This window comes from Ischnura elegans, chromosome 1 (assembly GCF_921293095.1).
Source record: "Ischnura elegans chromosome 1, ioIscEleg1.1, whole genome shotgun sequence".
Classification (NCBI taxonomy): domain Eukaryota; kingdom Metazoa; phylum Arthropoda; class Insecta; order Odonata; family Coenagrionidae; genus Ischnura; species Ischnura elegans.
In genome coordinates this window covers 150,123,104-150,139,634 of record NC_060246.1, presented here as the reverse complement: position 1 = coordinate 150,139,634, position 16,531 = coordinate 150,123,104, and the positions used below count along the sequence as shown (strand labels likewise).

Genomic DNA, 16,531 nt, shown 5'->3' with positions numbered 1-16,531 from the left:
TAATGGACAGATCAAAGAAAACGCTAGATTTGGAAGACCACGTATGCGATATTTGTTTCTCCGCTATCCCAAAAATTACGAGGGACGGGGTGGACAAAGAAAAATACTGATCGGGGGAGCGATTCTCATTCCATTTACGTTACTAAGAGCAGCGAATTATACAGAACCACAGTCTAAAAATATCAAAGCTATGCGCTACACCCATTGGAATTGACCATCGCAGCCTCGGAGGAAACTCGATTAGAGCATGCGCCACTCGAGAAATAAAAGTTGATAAGAATAAGGCCTTTTTCATTTAGAAGGCCAAACAAGAACTCTCATTGGAATTGACCATCGTAGCCTCGGAGGAAACTCAACTACAGCATGCACCTCTCGAGAAATAGAAGTTGAAAAGAAGCCCATCATGCCCGAGACTAACCTTCTGTGCTGGTGTTGTGATCTTGAGCTAGCTTCCGATGAGGCCCTAATTCGCTGTAGCATTCCTTCGCAGCTTCCACGCCCTCGTTGTGCCCCGCGTCGCCCTCCCCGAGATGCTGCAGTCTCTGCTTCCGCCCCAACTGTTGTCTCTGCTGGTCCCGGGAGTCGACCTCTGGGGCGCGCCCGCACCGAAGCTCGCCGCCGGACACCGCTTCGCCATCGGCGGCGGCAATTCTGCTGCTGCTGTTGTCCATCCCTCCTCCTTCGCCACTTCCCGCTTGTCCCTTCTCGAGCAGGCCGCCATGTCCCGCGTGTTGCTCACCCGTCTGATCTTCCGGAGGCCCATCCATCACTCTCGCCACTTCGCACTCCTGCTCGGAAAATAAAGGGAGAAACAGATTTAGAGGATTCTAGAGTTGGTACCTATGGTGAATGGTAATAGTGATATCAAAGACAAAAATTATTTATGTAGCATGTATATACTATAACTTTAATGAAGGTTTCGCATTAAATATTAGACACTTTTCATTTCGTCAGAGAAAAGGATATTAATCCTAGTCTGATACCAAAAATTAAAATTTCCGCAATAGAGTCAATTAACATGGCTTTACTAACGAAGCCAATTAAGAACGTTCGCATATAGAGATAAGCTGCTGCTTACGAAAAACGTTCTTAATTGCTCGCGATGCCATTTCATGAACCGGCGCTATAGCTCAAGGCGAACAGTCCCTAGTCCCACCCGGCTAAATCAGAAATGACACCACAACAGTCGTCTACCAACCATCTAGCCGTTTGTTTTCCTTGAGGCTCCTCTTTACCTAATATCTATTGCTGTCAGTGTTCGAAATAAAAATGAGTCATAGTGTAACGAGCACGGAAAAATTTTCATTGAACGATGGCAAAATTCCCAAACATCAATAACATTCCATTATTTCATAATAGCTTTACTTTATTCCTCCGACACCATCTCCTTTAGCGGTATGTGCCACACAAATCAACGTATTTTCCCGAACAACATTGAGCAATTGTTTACGCCGAGACTTAAAGGGTGGCTTATTACTTCAAAATCATTATATTTGCGAGATAATAACCTTCCCTTTAATGTGATTCTTCGCGAAATAGGAATTACAAAGGTATGATATGATGGATATGATATGATTTAGGAAATCGAAATGAAAGAAGTGAAAGGCTACTTGAATTCTGCACTGAACATAGGCTAGTGGTGGCCAAAACTTTATTCAAAAATCCCCAGCGAAGAAGATACACGTGGAAGATGCCAGGAGACCTTAGAAGATTCCAAATTGACTACATTCTAGTAAAACAAAGGTTCAGGAACCAGGTGAAGGACTGCAAAAGATACCCAGGGGCACATATCGGCGGTGACCATAATGCCTCTTTCAAATTACGATTGTTCCAGCAATCGTTGGAACAATCGTGCATTCACACGACGATGGTTTAAACCTGTGGTGCCCTCTAGTGCTGAGACCTAAAGTGAACGAGAAATTCACGGTTAGCAAAGCTGTTGAGGTAAGCAGGGTCAAGATATAACTGTGTTCAACGTGTATTTACCGAATAATTTTTCTTCCGCCCATATTCTTCCTTCCTAGGACAAATCCATGAAAAAAAATAAGAGCGAAGAGAGCTTCACGAACTTTTCGTCTTTCTCTTGTCGCTTCCGTTTCCGGTCTCCCACCGCCTAACCGCCATAAAGTGGCAACGTTCAGAACTACGAGCACTATTGTCAGGACATGCATTCACACGGCTAGTTCATTCGTCCTAACGATAGTTCACACAACTATCGTTAGGACGATCGCTCGGACAATCCTAAAGTGAACGAGGCATAACTTAGTTGGTGGAATGCCACCTAAAACTCAAAAAATTGAAGAAAGCCGAGAAAAACATGTGGCAGGTTGAAAAATTGAAGGAGTTTCAGCATGAACTGGCTTTTAAAGAAGCCGTAGAAGAGATTATAGGGGAGGATACGATCAATAAATCAGTGGAAGAGAGTTAGAAAACCATTAGAAAAGGTTGCAGGCAGCAGCTGCGGAAGTTCTTGGTAAACGAAAAGCCGTAATGAAATAACCATGGATCACGCAGGAAGTATTAGATCTCATTGAAGAAAGAAGAATATACAAGGCTGCGAAAACAGAGGAAAGGCAGAATGGTTACAAGAGAATAAGGAACAAGATATGTTGTAAAGCGAGAGAGGCTAGAGAAGCGCGGATGAAAAATATTTGTGAAGACGTACAAAACAATATTGGGCATAGAAAAGTAGAGGCCGCCAACTGGATAGTGAGGAACCACTTTATGGGAAGGAGCGTAAAATGCACTACCCTAAGGGACAAAAACGGAAAACTGGTGATTGAAAACGACGACAAAGGGAAGAGAAGTAAGGAATATCAGGAATATTTGTACAAAGGAAGCAGCCTAAGGACGAATGCTATCGAAAACGAGAAGGAAATGGATGAAGTTGAAATGAGAGACCCAATTTTAAGATCGGATTTGATGCGGCTGTAAGAGACCTTCGGGAAAAAAGCATCTGGGATTGATGATACTCCCGCAGAGCTAATTAAAAATGCAGGAGAAAATAAGTTGAACCAGCTGTACAAAATCATAAGTGAAATGTATTGATGCATAAATGTATTCGACTGGTGAGATACCAAAGGACTTCGAGAAGAACATTATGATACCAATTCCTAAGAGGAAAAGAGTGGAGAACTGCGAAGATTTTAGGACCATAAGCCTGGCAACAATTATAAGATACTGACAAGGATCATTTATAGAAGAATAGAACGAAAAGCAGAAGAGTATTTGGATGAGGACCAATTCGGATTCAGAAAAAGCAAAGGCACAAAGAAAGAAAGTTTGGCCCTTAGGTTGCACATAGAAAAGAGCAAGCCGACGTTCAACGCGTCCGTGGACTTAGAGAAGGCATTTGACAATGTGGATTGGAACACAATTCTAGGAATCCTAAAATAAATTTAAGTTCTCTACAATGACAGAAGAATCATCTATAATTTATACAAAAACCAAGTAGCGTTGATAAAATAAGGGCCCAGCTTTGAAGAAGGAAAACTTAGGAAAGGAGAGAGACAAGGCCTTGATTTGTCACCCGAAATTTTACACGCTTACAACGAGAAAGCCATTAATGAAATCAAATAAAAGGCCTCGGGAGTGAATATCCATGGAGAAAAAAATTAGCATGCTAAGATTTGACGACGGCATAGCCGTCATAGCAAAAACAGAGACGGATTTGAAATATATTATGGTTAATAAGAGTAGGTTAATGGGTAAATGTCAGCTGAAAATAAACACAAAGAAAACCTAAATTTAAGTATGCAGTAGAAGAGAAGAAGTTAAGACTAACATTAAAATTGGGAATCATAAACTGGTAGAGGTGGTGGATTCTGTTATTTGGGAAGCAGGATAACTGTACTGGAAGGACGGGAGAAGCAAGAAAGAAATTATCAGTAGAACAGCACAAGCGATGAGAGAATTACAGCAAAAGAGAGACCTGCTTTCAGCGGGAAACTTAAATATGGAAGTAAAGGAACAATTTTTAAGAACTCACATTTGGAGTATGCTCCCATACGGAAGTGAGGCATGGACAATGACAGCAGCTGAAAAAACAGGGATATAGGCCTTCGAAATTTGGTGCCACAAAAGAATGATGTGGATCAAATTGATCGACAGAGTTAGTAATGAGGAGGTCCTGAGAGTAGGAGAGAAGAGAAGCCACATGAAAACCTTAACAAGAAGACGGAACAACCTCATACGTCACATCTTGAGACATGATGGCCTGATGAAGAAAATCGCCGAGGGATAAGTGGATGGCAAGAACGGAAAAGGAAGACTTCGAACGAAATATATAAAACAGGTAAAGAAGAATGTGAAAGAGAAGAAATACGTAGGTGCTAAAAGATTAGCTGATAGAGGATTGATTGCAGAGCTGTGTGACAGGAAAAAAATTCTAGCATTAGATCTAATGATGGGGTATATTACAAGCCTGAAGCGTAAACAGTTGTGAAATTCACATTAATTTCCATGAGGAGAAAATGCAATGGTAATTGCGGATCCTGGATAGTGTAGTGGTCGGCGCATTGATCGGGAAACCCTGATGTCCGTAGTTCGATTCAGGTCTAGGGGAATTTTTTCACATGCAAATGAATCTAAATCTACATAATATCCCGCAAGCCGCCTAAAAGGCGTATGGCAGGGGGTGTTAGGACACCAGCCGTCTACGCATAAAAAATGAAGTTCTCTACGAAGTTGGGACTAACATTTATTAAAGTCCTTTATGGTTCGGGGGAAAAACGAATTTCCATATCTATCCGTTCGGCAAAACATCTCTCTTAATTAATTGCTTCTATCGGATTTGGAAATATAGTGTGGCTCTAATATTATGATCTCCGTGTCGCTCTTGAAGATATTGATTCTCAATTGTTCAAGCAATCTAAGCCTAGCGCGCAGCCTCCTAGTCTTCAGCGGCTCCCAGCCTCATTCGCTTAACATCTGCGTAACGCTGTCTGTACGCCCGTAGCGGTTTTTGAGGAAACGCGCAGCCTTCCTTTGTATTTTATTCAGTTCGCGGATGAAATCTTTCTGTACCGGATCCCATACGCTCGCTGCATATTCAAGGTGCGGACGGACGAGGATGAATGTGGAGCTCTACTTCACTGAAGCCAAGAAAAGCCTTTAAATGCGAAAACCAATTTTAGGTACGTTAAATTCTCGTGAATTCTCATGCGACGACATCATCATAAGAAATATTATTCTGGAACTCAGGGCACTACGCTTAAAAAAAGTAAAATTTTCTTTCTAGATAGCATCACTAACAATTTATATAACTTTATATTAAACATTAATCAAGCAGCAGAAATTCCGATATAAAGTGCTTCACATCAGCAATTCATTAAATCCGGACGATTCATTCAATCAAAAAAAGATCATAGGCCGCAGAAACATCTCCAAACTCGTAAATAAAAATCAAATTTAATGGCATGGATAGATATGAATATAAATTCATAAAAGAACATATTTAACTTTTCCTTTCTTATTGTTAGATTTTTTGCAGTTCAAGGTTATTTTTTGCATTTTAATGCTTACTTTACGCGTGGATATACGAGCATTCAATACGCATTTACCAGAGAATAAAAAGAGATACCATGTAACGACGTAGTAAGAGTCATCACTGGTCCAATCCATCCCACGACTAATCAATAAGCAACATTCCTGAGGAGTGAAACGCAGAAAATAGTTGCGTCATGCGAGCGGATGGTGTGTTCAGGTGAAATAAGTGACTCACATATATGCGCCATGATTCCTCGAGGACTGATTCTAGTAGGAACGGTAGAAGCATGCAACCGCTTTTGCAAAAGCTGTTTACCAAACACTGTGAGGCTATATGGGAAAAAATGACGACGGATCCATGAAAGATTGGAAAAACTCGCAAAAATTACATCATCCACTCACCAAGCAGAGTGCCATGTGCGGAAGACGACACATGCATCTGGAATATTTCGCCAGTAAGAGAGAGATATATCTTTGAATAAAACATTGTAAAATTAACTTCAATTTCACTAATGGCAAAGGACGTACATAGGTGAAGAACTTGGAGGCCCAACGATACAGTACATTCATTAAATTATAAAGGGCTATAGGTTTATTGAGCTTCATATTTTCGATGCGAGTGCGCGACTTTCATAAAAATACTCGGTGTATTGAATAAGACGCGGCCCATTTCATTCACCAATCACTGCCTAATTCCAAGCATAGGCGCTACATCTAGATAGGATGTATTTCGTTAAGTCAACTCCGATTTCAATACTCAAGGCTAACACAAAGGAATGAGTTACCCGAAAATATATTCACCCCGGGTATGAACTAACTCATTTTAGATAGGCTTGGGGGGATACAGTGAGCAAGAGAAAATTCAGGAGACATTGCTGACACAGGAGAGGTGGCCATTGCCCCATAAGATCCCACACGCCTTGGATCCCCCCGCAACTCTCTATGGTCTCTATCAATTCCGACGTTCCTGTACCGTACAGCATGTACATTTCCCGTATTTTTTATCCATCAATCCCAACTAGACAAGCATGAGAATTTCAACGAAAAAATGTGGACCAACAGTGACGTTAGATATTTAACTCATTGTCAGAATAATCTCAAAACGGAATGTGTCGATAAAAAAGACCACTAACACTTAGTTGCACACTAGGGTATATGGGGGCAACAGAATTATCCAGAGATACACGGACTTATTTCAATGGCCAATTACTGACCAATACTATCGTACTTCGTGACCTTGGATAACGATTATTATCGAAAGGATAGACTAAACATTACAGATAATCTGATGCAACCAATACAAATAATTTTAAAATAGTGATGACACACTTACATCACCAGCATAACCGCGAATTATGAAATGTGTGTTATCGCACAAAAAATGCAACTCAAACGATCCATGATGTGTCGAGGCGGCATCGTAACATGAATGATTGTTGATGCAACTTGCTTCCAATGAAGTCAAGACCCGATGCGCCTCGAACATAGTCCGACTTCAATGCTGAATAGACTTTTTCAAGCAAGAATTTTCAAGAATACAGGAGCCAGCCGAACGTGGCCGAGGAAAGGAAGCGCAAATATTATAACGTAAACAATTTCTACTTCACGCGATCGCGGGCTATCCACTCATTTATTCCCACACAAGCGGCACGCATTAATACAAATTACAATGTCTGAAGCCCTGTCAGCAACTAATATTTAATGCGCTGGGAAATCCGCGTCCAAGACTCAGTGAAAAACACTCCGATGCTACCAATAGTCATTGTGATATATGTTCTCAAATGAGAGCGTTTTTAGATGTTTTCATCTCTTACCTCCAATTTAAATGCTCAAGGATATTAACAAGAGCGATATATTATAAATATACCAGATGGAAAATGTCGCTTAATTTATTATTAAACAAATAGAAAAAAATCATAACGATTACCTTTATTCCGAACACTCTTCCAAATCACTCCAACACAAATTGATCAAATAAAAAGTTGAAAGTGAACAAAGTGATTGACATTTGAATAAATCCAGGTACAATACCATAGATAATAGTTTGCTTTCATCTGACTCTACTTCCCAGTTAAACAGGAAAACATTTCAGTGATAAAGGTATCATTATAACTGTAAGCAAGCAAATGTAACCAACCTTAAGCATGGTAAATTATTCCTTCAATTACTCACAGACCCAGATTAGATTTATCCACAATTTACCTAAAAATTCTTACTATTGGCCATCCTTCAAGTAGGACGAACGAAGAAGCTGCCCAGAAGTTGAAGCAATCCGATTATCAAATCTAAAGAAATTTGAAAATAACGATAATTAAAACTAAATAGCGAACAAATTACCTGATCCCGTGCAGTAATCAAACTCTTTAGATAGGTATACCAACATTTTTTCCTATGCGTGTTTTTATAAGTAAAAAATTTTAAGGCAACATTAATAATGCCCATGATATGAGTAAAACATTTCATTTCGATGTTGCATATATTGGGTCTATTCATCAGATCCTATACATAGAGCATAATTTTTTTTGCCAGCGTTGCATCGACGTTGACAGGAGAAGAAAAGGCAAGAGTGGAAGAATTCGAAATCGGTGCGATGCAAGTATGATATGAGTAAGTACGTACATAAAATGGATCAACCGAGGCAATGAGGAAAATCTAAGAAGAGCGCGAGAAAAGATAAGTACAGGGGTATTCGTAAAATTCCCAGAAGGAGACGGAACTACTTGGCCACATCGTTCAGCACGATGGCCGGATGAAGACAATAGTGGAAGGACACGTGGATAAGAAGAAATGCAAAATAAGGCGCGGAATAAGTTACATAGAAAAAGTGATTAACAACGTAAAAAATGCTACGTACGTAAATATGAAAAGGTTAGCAGACAGAAGAGTAGAATGGAATTGTGCGTCAAACCAATTCCCGGATTTCTGACTTATGACAGTGGCTATGGCAGTGGGTCTTTCGATTTAAGGTTTAAACACGGGAATTTTTCTCGCATACGACACTTGAATTGCGATGACGTTATGCATCTTTACCAGAAACTACTAAAAATAATGCGCATTTCAATCGATAAGAGTAGTTTACTTTCCTTATGGCAACTGAAAGCGATATTAGTCTCACCGAAAATATTTGCGTTAGTCAAGATTGAATCTAATGGTTTTGTCATAATATTCAGGCACTTTCCATAATAGTGAATGTAAAAACACTACATGATTACGGGGATAATGTTATAATCCTTCACTCTTAAGATGATAATATCTAAGAAAATAGTTTCGGGAAACGCGAACTGAACCAAAGGCACTCACCAATAAGGATAGCTGAGCTGAAAAATGTAAATCAGAACTTCATAGATTAATTATGCCTTTTACAAAAAGAAAAGAATTTCCATTTGGCTGTTTCTAGTTCATTCTTTACTTAAAATTGATGACAATCTTGGCATTCATAATTAATAATAAGCAAAGCAAAATGTCGTGGCTAATCCAAAGAGCGCAGCCAAAAAACTCACCATCCGATCGAGAGAAAAAATGGTTAACTAGTGGCGTGCCACTGTGATATCCACATGGTGGAGGAAATGATGCAACATGCCAAAGAATTTGTACAAAGACCTCACGCCATCCGCTTATCGCCGACGATGATTGCGTGACACGATGTGAAAAGGAGTCATATTTTTAACATACAACACGCGGGAAGTGACTCATTGCCCACATCTGTTCGGGAATTCCTTTCGATTTCATTCCAGAACGTCAAGACGGATTGATGAAACAAAAACATCAGCCACATTCGTAAATGCGAACGATAAATATAAATTGGGTACATAAACAAGATTTGGAATGGTCAAGATATTAAATACTAAAACAGAGCACATTTTCACTTGGGTAAACAGAAAATATACGACAGATCACTATGTGAAACCTTTCCATTATGGAAAATGAAGAATAAAACTTTTTTAGGGTTACGTGTATATTCATATAGACAAGACCAGCATATTTCTCAAGTTTAGAATGGCAATCAAAACATGACTAAGTATGAGGTGTGTCCGAAAAGTATCCGACCTGCGTTCATATCTTCGCCCCAGAGCGCGCGAGCTGCCTGTTAGAGGCATGAGCGTAACTGTAGTCCCTCACGAACTCCCTGAATGCAATAATATCGGTCGCACTCCATGGGTCGCGTACAGCATGTTTTTACATCCAACGTGTTTTTTCTGTACGTCACAATTGTTTGTTGTCGACAATGGTAGAAATAACACATCGACAAATTTGCACCAAGTTTTGCTTCAATCTCGTCAAGTGTTGTGCTGAGGCGATTGAAATGATATAGAAGGTTGGTTTAAAAATGGCCGCAGATCTATTGACAGTGACCCTCGTTCTGGCCGACCTTGACATGCCCGATGGAGCCATGCCAAGTAAATGCTGATCATTTTTTCAATTGTGAAGGTGTTGTGCACTACGAATTTGATCCAAGAGGTCAGACAGCCAACAGCAAACATTTGGTTGAAGTTCTGTAATGATTGCGTGATGCTGTGAGAAGAAAACGACCGCTTTTCTGGTCAAGCGGTGACTGGCTTCTTCACCAAGGTAACGCGCCTACACATTCAGCGCACCTTGCGCCGCAATTTTAAGTGAAACACAGGATTGTACAGCTTGGCCAGCCTCCATATAGTCCGACATAGATGTCTGCGACTTTTGGATGTCCCAAAAATTGAAAATGGCCCTCATAGGAAAGCGGTTCGACGATATCGAGACGATTCAGGGTAAAGCGACGCGCAAGCTAAAGACCATTCCCACGTCTGCGTTTGAGGACTGCTTTAAGATACTGAAGTACTACTGGGAGCGTGAGGGTCAATCAAATGAGGACAACTTCGAAGGATGCCACGGCAGGGATAACGAATAATAGCACCAACGCGGAGATATAAACGTAGGTTCGATACTTTTCGGACACACCTCGTATCATCAGAGCTTCTACCTTAACTACGCCACTAAAAGAAATTATAGAATTACAGTCAAGTAGTCGAGCCATTGATCTCTCAAGTCACACATCCCGCCAAATTACTTTTAATGCTATAAAATATCCCATTTAACTTTAAACCTATTCTCTTCCCTCCTCCATTACTCTAGCCAAGAAGTTATTCCTTCCTTAAGTGTTTCAGCGCCCAATAAGAGAACAAGTCACTACCTCTCTGGTCACAAAGCGATTCTGAACCTAAATTCCGAAAATCCAGATCTTGCTTTCCTTCCACTCATACCATGATTACACACTAAACAAAAATGTTTAATAATTTCAAATTTTCGCCATCCTGTCCAGTGAGTACTCAAAGAAAACCTGCCTGTTTTGCTGACGTAAAAATTCTAAGAAATACTTCCCCAACACCTCCAACGTACCTCCCGTTTTTTGACATTACTCCGCTAAGTTTCTCCAACTTCCAACCCCTCCCTGAATTATAAAACTTATTTTGAATCATTTAAATATTTTTTCGTGAATCTCGGTGGGAATCGCATCCACCGTTCTTCAAACCATCGTTAGTTTATAAGGTCTCAGGTACCAGGGAACGCTTAGAATGCAGAATTCTCGGGTTTTCCGCCACGTTTACAGGTAAAATGGTTAATTCCACAACATAGTCTGCAATCGAAGTGTCACCAGGAAATCCCGAGAGAAACTCGAAGGTGGTGTATCCTCATACAATGTTGGCTAAAATTTTTTATGACTTTTATCTTTCCTTGACAAAACTAAATTCTACGATGCGTTATATACATATTAATTGAAATTTTAATTAGTTTTTTTTATGAAAATAAGTGAAACAGCCAAAAGAGAAAAATTGGGAAGAATCTGCATAATCCAATCGCTCGCCGTCATCCAACCCCAATCAAGGTGTCCAGCTCACAACCTCACAGATAGCTTGAACCTTTAAAACCAAAATGGATCTCACAAGGATATTCATTAGATCTGTTTCTAGTCATCGATTACGATTTCTCCAAGAAATCGTAGTTCAGCAATGCTATGACTTTCGTGGACACTCGAGACTTCCTACACGATTGTCAGCACTGCTTGCGGTAATGTAGATCACGACAAACACAGCTCGATGTCTTTCTTCACTACGCTCTCGCATCTGCTGAACCGAAGATAATTTGAAGCATTAGTTCTATATTTGAAGAAAGCTTTCGACACCGTACCTCACAAAAACATTCTATGCATATTACAATCATGAGGGTTAAATGAAACGGTAGTAAACTGGATACGCGACTTTCCGAGTGATCGTCAGCAAATAGTTCTCGAGGGAATTAGCTCTGATGTAGTTTAAGTGGCATCTGGTGTCCTGCAAGGAGCGTAATCGGCCCCCGTCTGTTCATTATATACGTAATTACTTCGGCTTCCGTAAAATACGTTTATTTTCTGACGACATCTAGCGCCAAATTCTTAATCTGGGATGACTTTCGAGACTTTGAAATTCTATCATCACATTTAAACAACGCTCATGGGCGCAAAGAGTGGGGACTAGAACTTAATCTGAACAAATGCGCGTACAAATATTTCGTACGTTTTGCAACTATCCCCATGCATATTTCGTACATGATGTCAACATAAAGGCGACAGATGAAGTGAAGCATCTGGGAGTCACGATAACTTCGAACCTATGGTGAGGAACACACATAAGATACATTTGTGGCGGTGCCTAGAAGAAGCTACGATTCGTCAAGAGTGTTTTGGGAACACTTTCGGATGACAAAGTGAAAGAGAGGTGATATAGTTCACACTCGCCCTGCCACACCTTCAATATGCAGCGAGCATATGCGGTCCAGATCAAAGAGACTTAATGCGTGAGCTTCATAAAATACAGAGAAAAGCTGCACGATTATCTGTAACTACTACGGGCGTAAAAAGAGCGTCACACACATGCTAAACGAATTACACTGGGATCCGCTAGAAACTTGGAGGGTGCGTTGTAGGGTTAGGTAGGTTGAGCAATTGAGAATAAATATCATCCAGAGACACACAGAGAACATCACATTAGAACACCACAGGTCTGATAGAAACGATAAATTAAGAGAGATATTTTGCCGAACGGATAGGTATGAGAGTTCGCTTCTACCCCGAACCATAAATGACTTCAATACATGCTAGGCGGAACTTGGTTCGAGCATTTCTTTTTTATTTGTTAACTGCTATTGTCCTAACACCTCCCACCACATGCCTACTGAGGCGAGTTAGTAAGTAGATGAAGATTTTTTCTGCAACCAAAAATGACCTCTTATTACCCTAGAAATGAATGAAAGCTAATCGGCTGATGATATATGATCAGAGTAGTCAAATATGCATATTATCTTTAAAAATGTGTACAACCAAAATTGTAAAGGGTACTTCAACCAGAAAAAATATTTGTAGATATGCTAACAACATTTAGTTGGGTTATCACAGAAGTATGTCGTAGAAATACTATGGACATTTAGCTCGGTATTTGTGCTGGTGCAATGCATTTCGAGATTTTTCTCTCCCTTAATTGCCGATATAATACATATAAGGGATGGTGGAGCCAACGCAAGCCCTCGTCGCTAGGGAGTGGCAAAGACCTCAGTTAAAGTAGATCCCAAAGTTTAACGCCCTCTTACACGTATACACAGCGGCATGTCCTTGAAATGCCATCCACAAGGCACTCTAGTTTGGGCGGAATAATAATTAAAACAAAAAGAAAAACCGAATCAAGAAGAATGGAGCCCAGAGGCGTCATTACAACTCATCTGGCCCTCAATGGGGAGAATGGCAATTTCAGTCGATGATCGCAGCAGGGTCGATATAATTCACGTAGTGGCGTAAACACAAAAATTAACTCTCGCAAATAAAATGCAGGAAAAGGGCGATTATAGAAGTATTCGTTCATTCAATAACAATAGGCAAAATATCGGTCAAGTTACATAATGAACATCATTAGAAATCGGAAAAGTAATATCAGAACTAGTACGCAGCAATCAAAGACGATAGATTATCCAAATTGCGTAGTCCAGTTTTTAAAATGAAGATCATTCATGACAAGTAGAAAAATATAACGTTTCATGCTTATGACAGCTAATTGCATTCCCTATGAACGCAATTAATAACGAATAAAGAAGTTAAATTAAATATAAAGAATTAACACCTACATTCCAATATGTTGTAGGCTCTTTTCATCGCCTCCTAATTCTTATTAACCTGTGAATGGAATTCAGATATTAGAAGCATTCGTTCACTCCGGAAGAAAAATAAGCCTAAGCATAAAAGAAGAGAAATAGCTCCAGGGGAAATAATGCAAATGAATAGTGCATTCACACGAGCAAAAGACAGTTGAGCACGGAATAGCGGAAGATGGGGAGATCTGTCCTGACTATGAAAAAATATATACTTATTTGCATTCATTTAGTATTCTGGCGTGTTCAGTGCAATCTACATATAGAATTGTGCGATAATGAACATTCAAGGTTATTTCTCAGCAAGGTAATCCATCGCTACAAATTCATTCAGAAATACCTGCGGCCGAGCGGTATATCCAACTCGGAAGCATAAACGACGGAGAAATTCTCCAGCACTGCCAAGCGAAAAATTCACCCAAACGAAGAATCGAGAAACAGAATCATAGCTATACGGACTAATGAGTAGATTTATATTCCACCTGGAGTTCTTGATTTTTACAGTACCAAGTCAAGTAGAAAGAAAGCTGTGGTCGAGGGTATTAGCCCGAAAAACTAAGTCTGTGGTTCACATCCGTTGCAAGCCATATTTTTTGTAGCCATTCTAACACACTCAGTACCGTAAGATTGCATAGGCATCTGACACCTGCAATCCAAAATTTGGTTTGGGTAGGTAAACGATAGGGTTAATCACAGACTAAACCACATAGACTGTAAACTTCACACATTCGCAGTATATGGAAGGATTTCATTTTTCTAAAATACCTCACACAGCGAGGATCATAATCCGTGTGTCCGAACCTGGGTATAGAACACGTGACCCTTCGGTAAGCAGTCAAACGCGCAACCTACTAGACTACCACGACCCCTGGATTTGAATAAATTAGGCCAAATAAGCAATTACTTCATCACTCAATGATTCAAAGCGAAGAATGATTTTGATATATTGAGGGTAGAGTGCACCTCGTATTCAGCAACAAGCTAGGCGTGAATCTTACCCATTCAGGGTAACAGGGTCATTTCCTTTCCCTGAGCCACTAAATGATCCCGTTGTATTCGCTATCCTTAAAGCAATTTTGATTGGAATCCCTGAAGCGGCATGAGAATACCAAAAAGGGAGAGATTCATGGGTTGAACGAGAAAAGTGTTCCACAATTCCCGCGAAACGCTTACCGGTGAGCGTCATCCAGCGACGCTCTCGTTCTTTCGAGAGCACATGCATCACGACACGAGTGTGCGACATTTTTCCTCCTTCTCGTCCCATTCCACTCTCGTCGCTCACACGACAGGCATTATTTCCGCATTTGGCATTCCCGCGCTCGCGCCGCTTTCCATTGGCTCCCCTGGCTCGCGGGCGGGAGACCTGTTCCCTCCCATCTACCCCTGGAGACCCAGCCGGCCGGCGCGGCGGACCAACTGCTAGGCCTCCCAGCGTATATATCGCGCGTCGCCGACTCTGTCCTTGGAGAGAACTAGCCAGCCTCCTTTGTTTCTACCTCCTACCCCTTCACGTCCCTACACCGCCTTTGCTAATTTCACGACCGACACAGATACGCAAGGGGGGGGTCCTACCTACATGTCCTACCAACCAATGACCGTGCAGCAACGTCCCTCCGCGTTCCTCATCAACCGACGCCCGCTTTTCAAGACGCATATTTTTTTCCCGCCCATTCTACTCGATCCTCTCAACTGGAATTCCCTTAGCCGCCTATAATGAAACGTACGTCGTTACGTGAGCGTTCGCGCCGGCGCGGAACCCGTTGACCTCGAATACGTGGTCGTCCTTTGATAGCGTCCCATCATCGCGGTTGGAATCGACCCAAAGGGATTCCTTCGAGTTCCCAACAGCCATCGCGAGACCACCAGAGAATTGGTTTCAATGGAGACGACAGAGCGATTAACAAGAGAGTGCCATCATCAGTGGAGCAAGGGCGCCGGGGTAATGACAATATTTACACCATTTGGCTGATGTCAGTTACTACAGCGAGCCCTCCACATAAAAATTGCAACAGAATTTCAATGCTCGCTAGCAGAGTGAAAGCAAGTAATACCACAATTAGAGCCATTTCCACAAAAGAATATTTTCATTAATCATAGGATATATTTCTGATACAAAATCCATCACCAGGAATAACTTTTACGTTCCAAAGTTTTGACAATATATAAATTTGCGGCATAAAATAATGTCAAATCCACAGGCAGAGAAGATATTATATTAATAATAATTATCCTGAGATACGTATCCCATTACTGCGAACATTCGTGAACAAACTTTACGAACAGGCTAATTAAATAATGCAGCTCTTCAGTTCAAGAGAAAAAAAAATAATCGCGATACAATTTCCAATCACTAATTGGAAAAGTTTCTCGAAAAGGAATGAGATGAGTTTATTCCATTTAATCAAAAATTTTATAGAACATACAGTGAAAACGACAGTAATTTTTCCATATAATTCCATGTCTTGGTCCAACATTCCAACGCTCCTATTCAAATTTTTCACTAAAATCCAACTCGAGAAAAAACTAGACCATTGAATTATAATGTGGAAGATAAATTAGAGAAACGCTTTTGAAGGAACTATAACAATATGTAATTTATAAAAAATAAAAAATGAAAGAACCTGCCTTAATAATTAAAAATCAAGCATCTACCAGATGTCGCGGATTAAATAAAGAAGCGACAAAATAAATAGGTAAAACCAAGGAATGAATCAAGGTGGTAAGATCAACCGCTAAGGATAAATAAAGAAAATGAAGGACAAAGCGAGGACGACGGAGGAAGATTATGAAGAAGCAGTGAGAACGAGCCAGTGAGCCAGTCACGGCGGCGGACGTAAAACACATTTCGTAAAATAAACTACATTCTCACGCAAAGGCGGTAACACTGTTTTGCAAA

The 16,531-nt window shown here is 40.6% G+C and overlaps 1 protein-coding gene across 1 annotated transcript in view; it reads right to left on the bottom strand.

Moving 5' to 3' along the window:
* Nucleotides 1-413: 413 nt before the first annotated feature.
* LOC124166795 overlaps nt 414-16,531 on the bottom strand; it is a 183,759-nt gene continuing 167,641 nt past the window's right edge. Inside the window, exon 2 of the mRNA XM_046544521.1 lies at nt 414-788. Coding sequence (XP_046400477.1) covers nt 414-788 — 375 coding nt within the window. The remainder of the gene's footprint in view (nt 789-16,531) is intronic.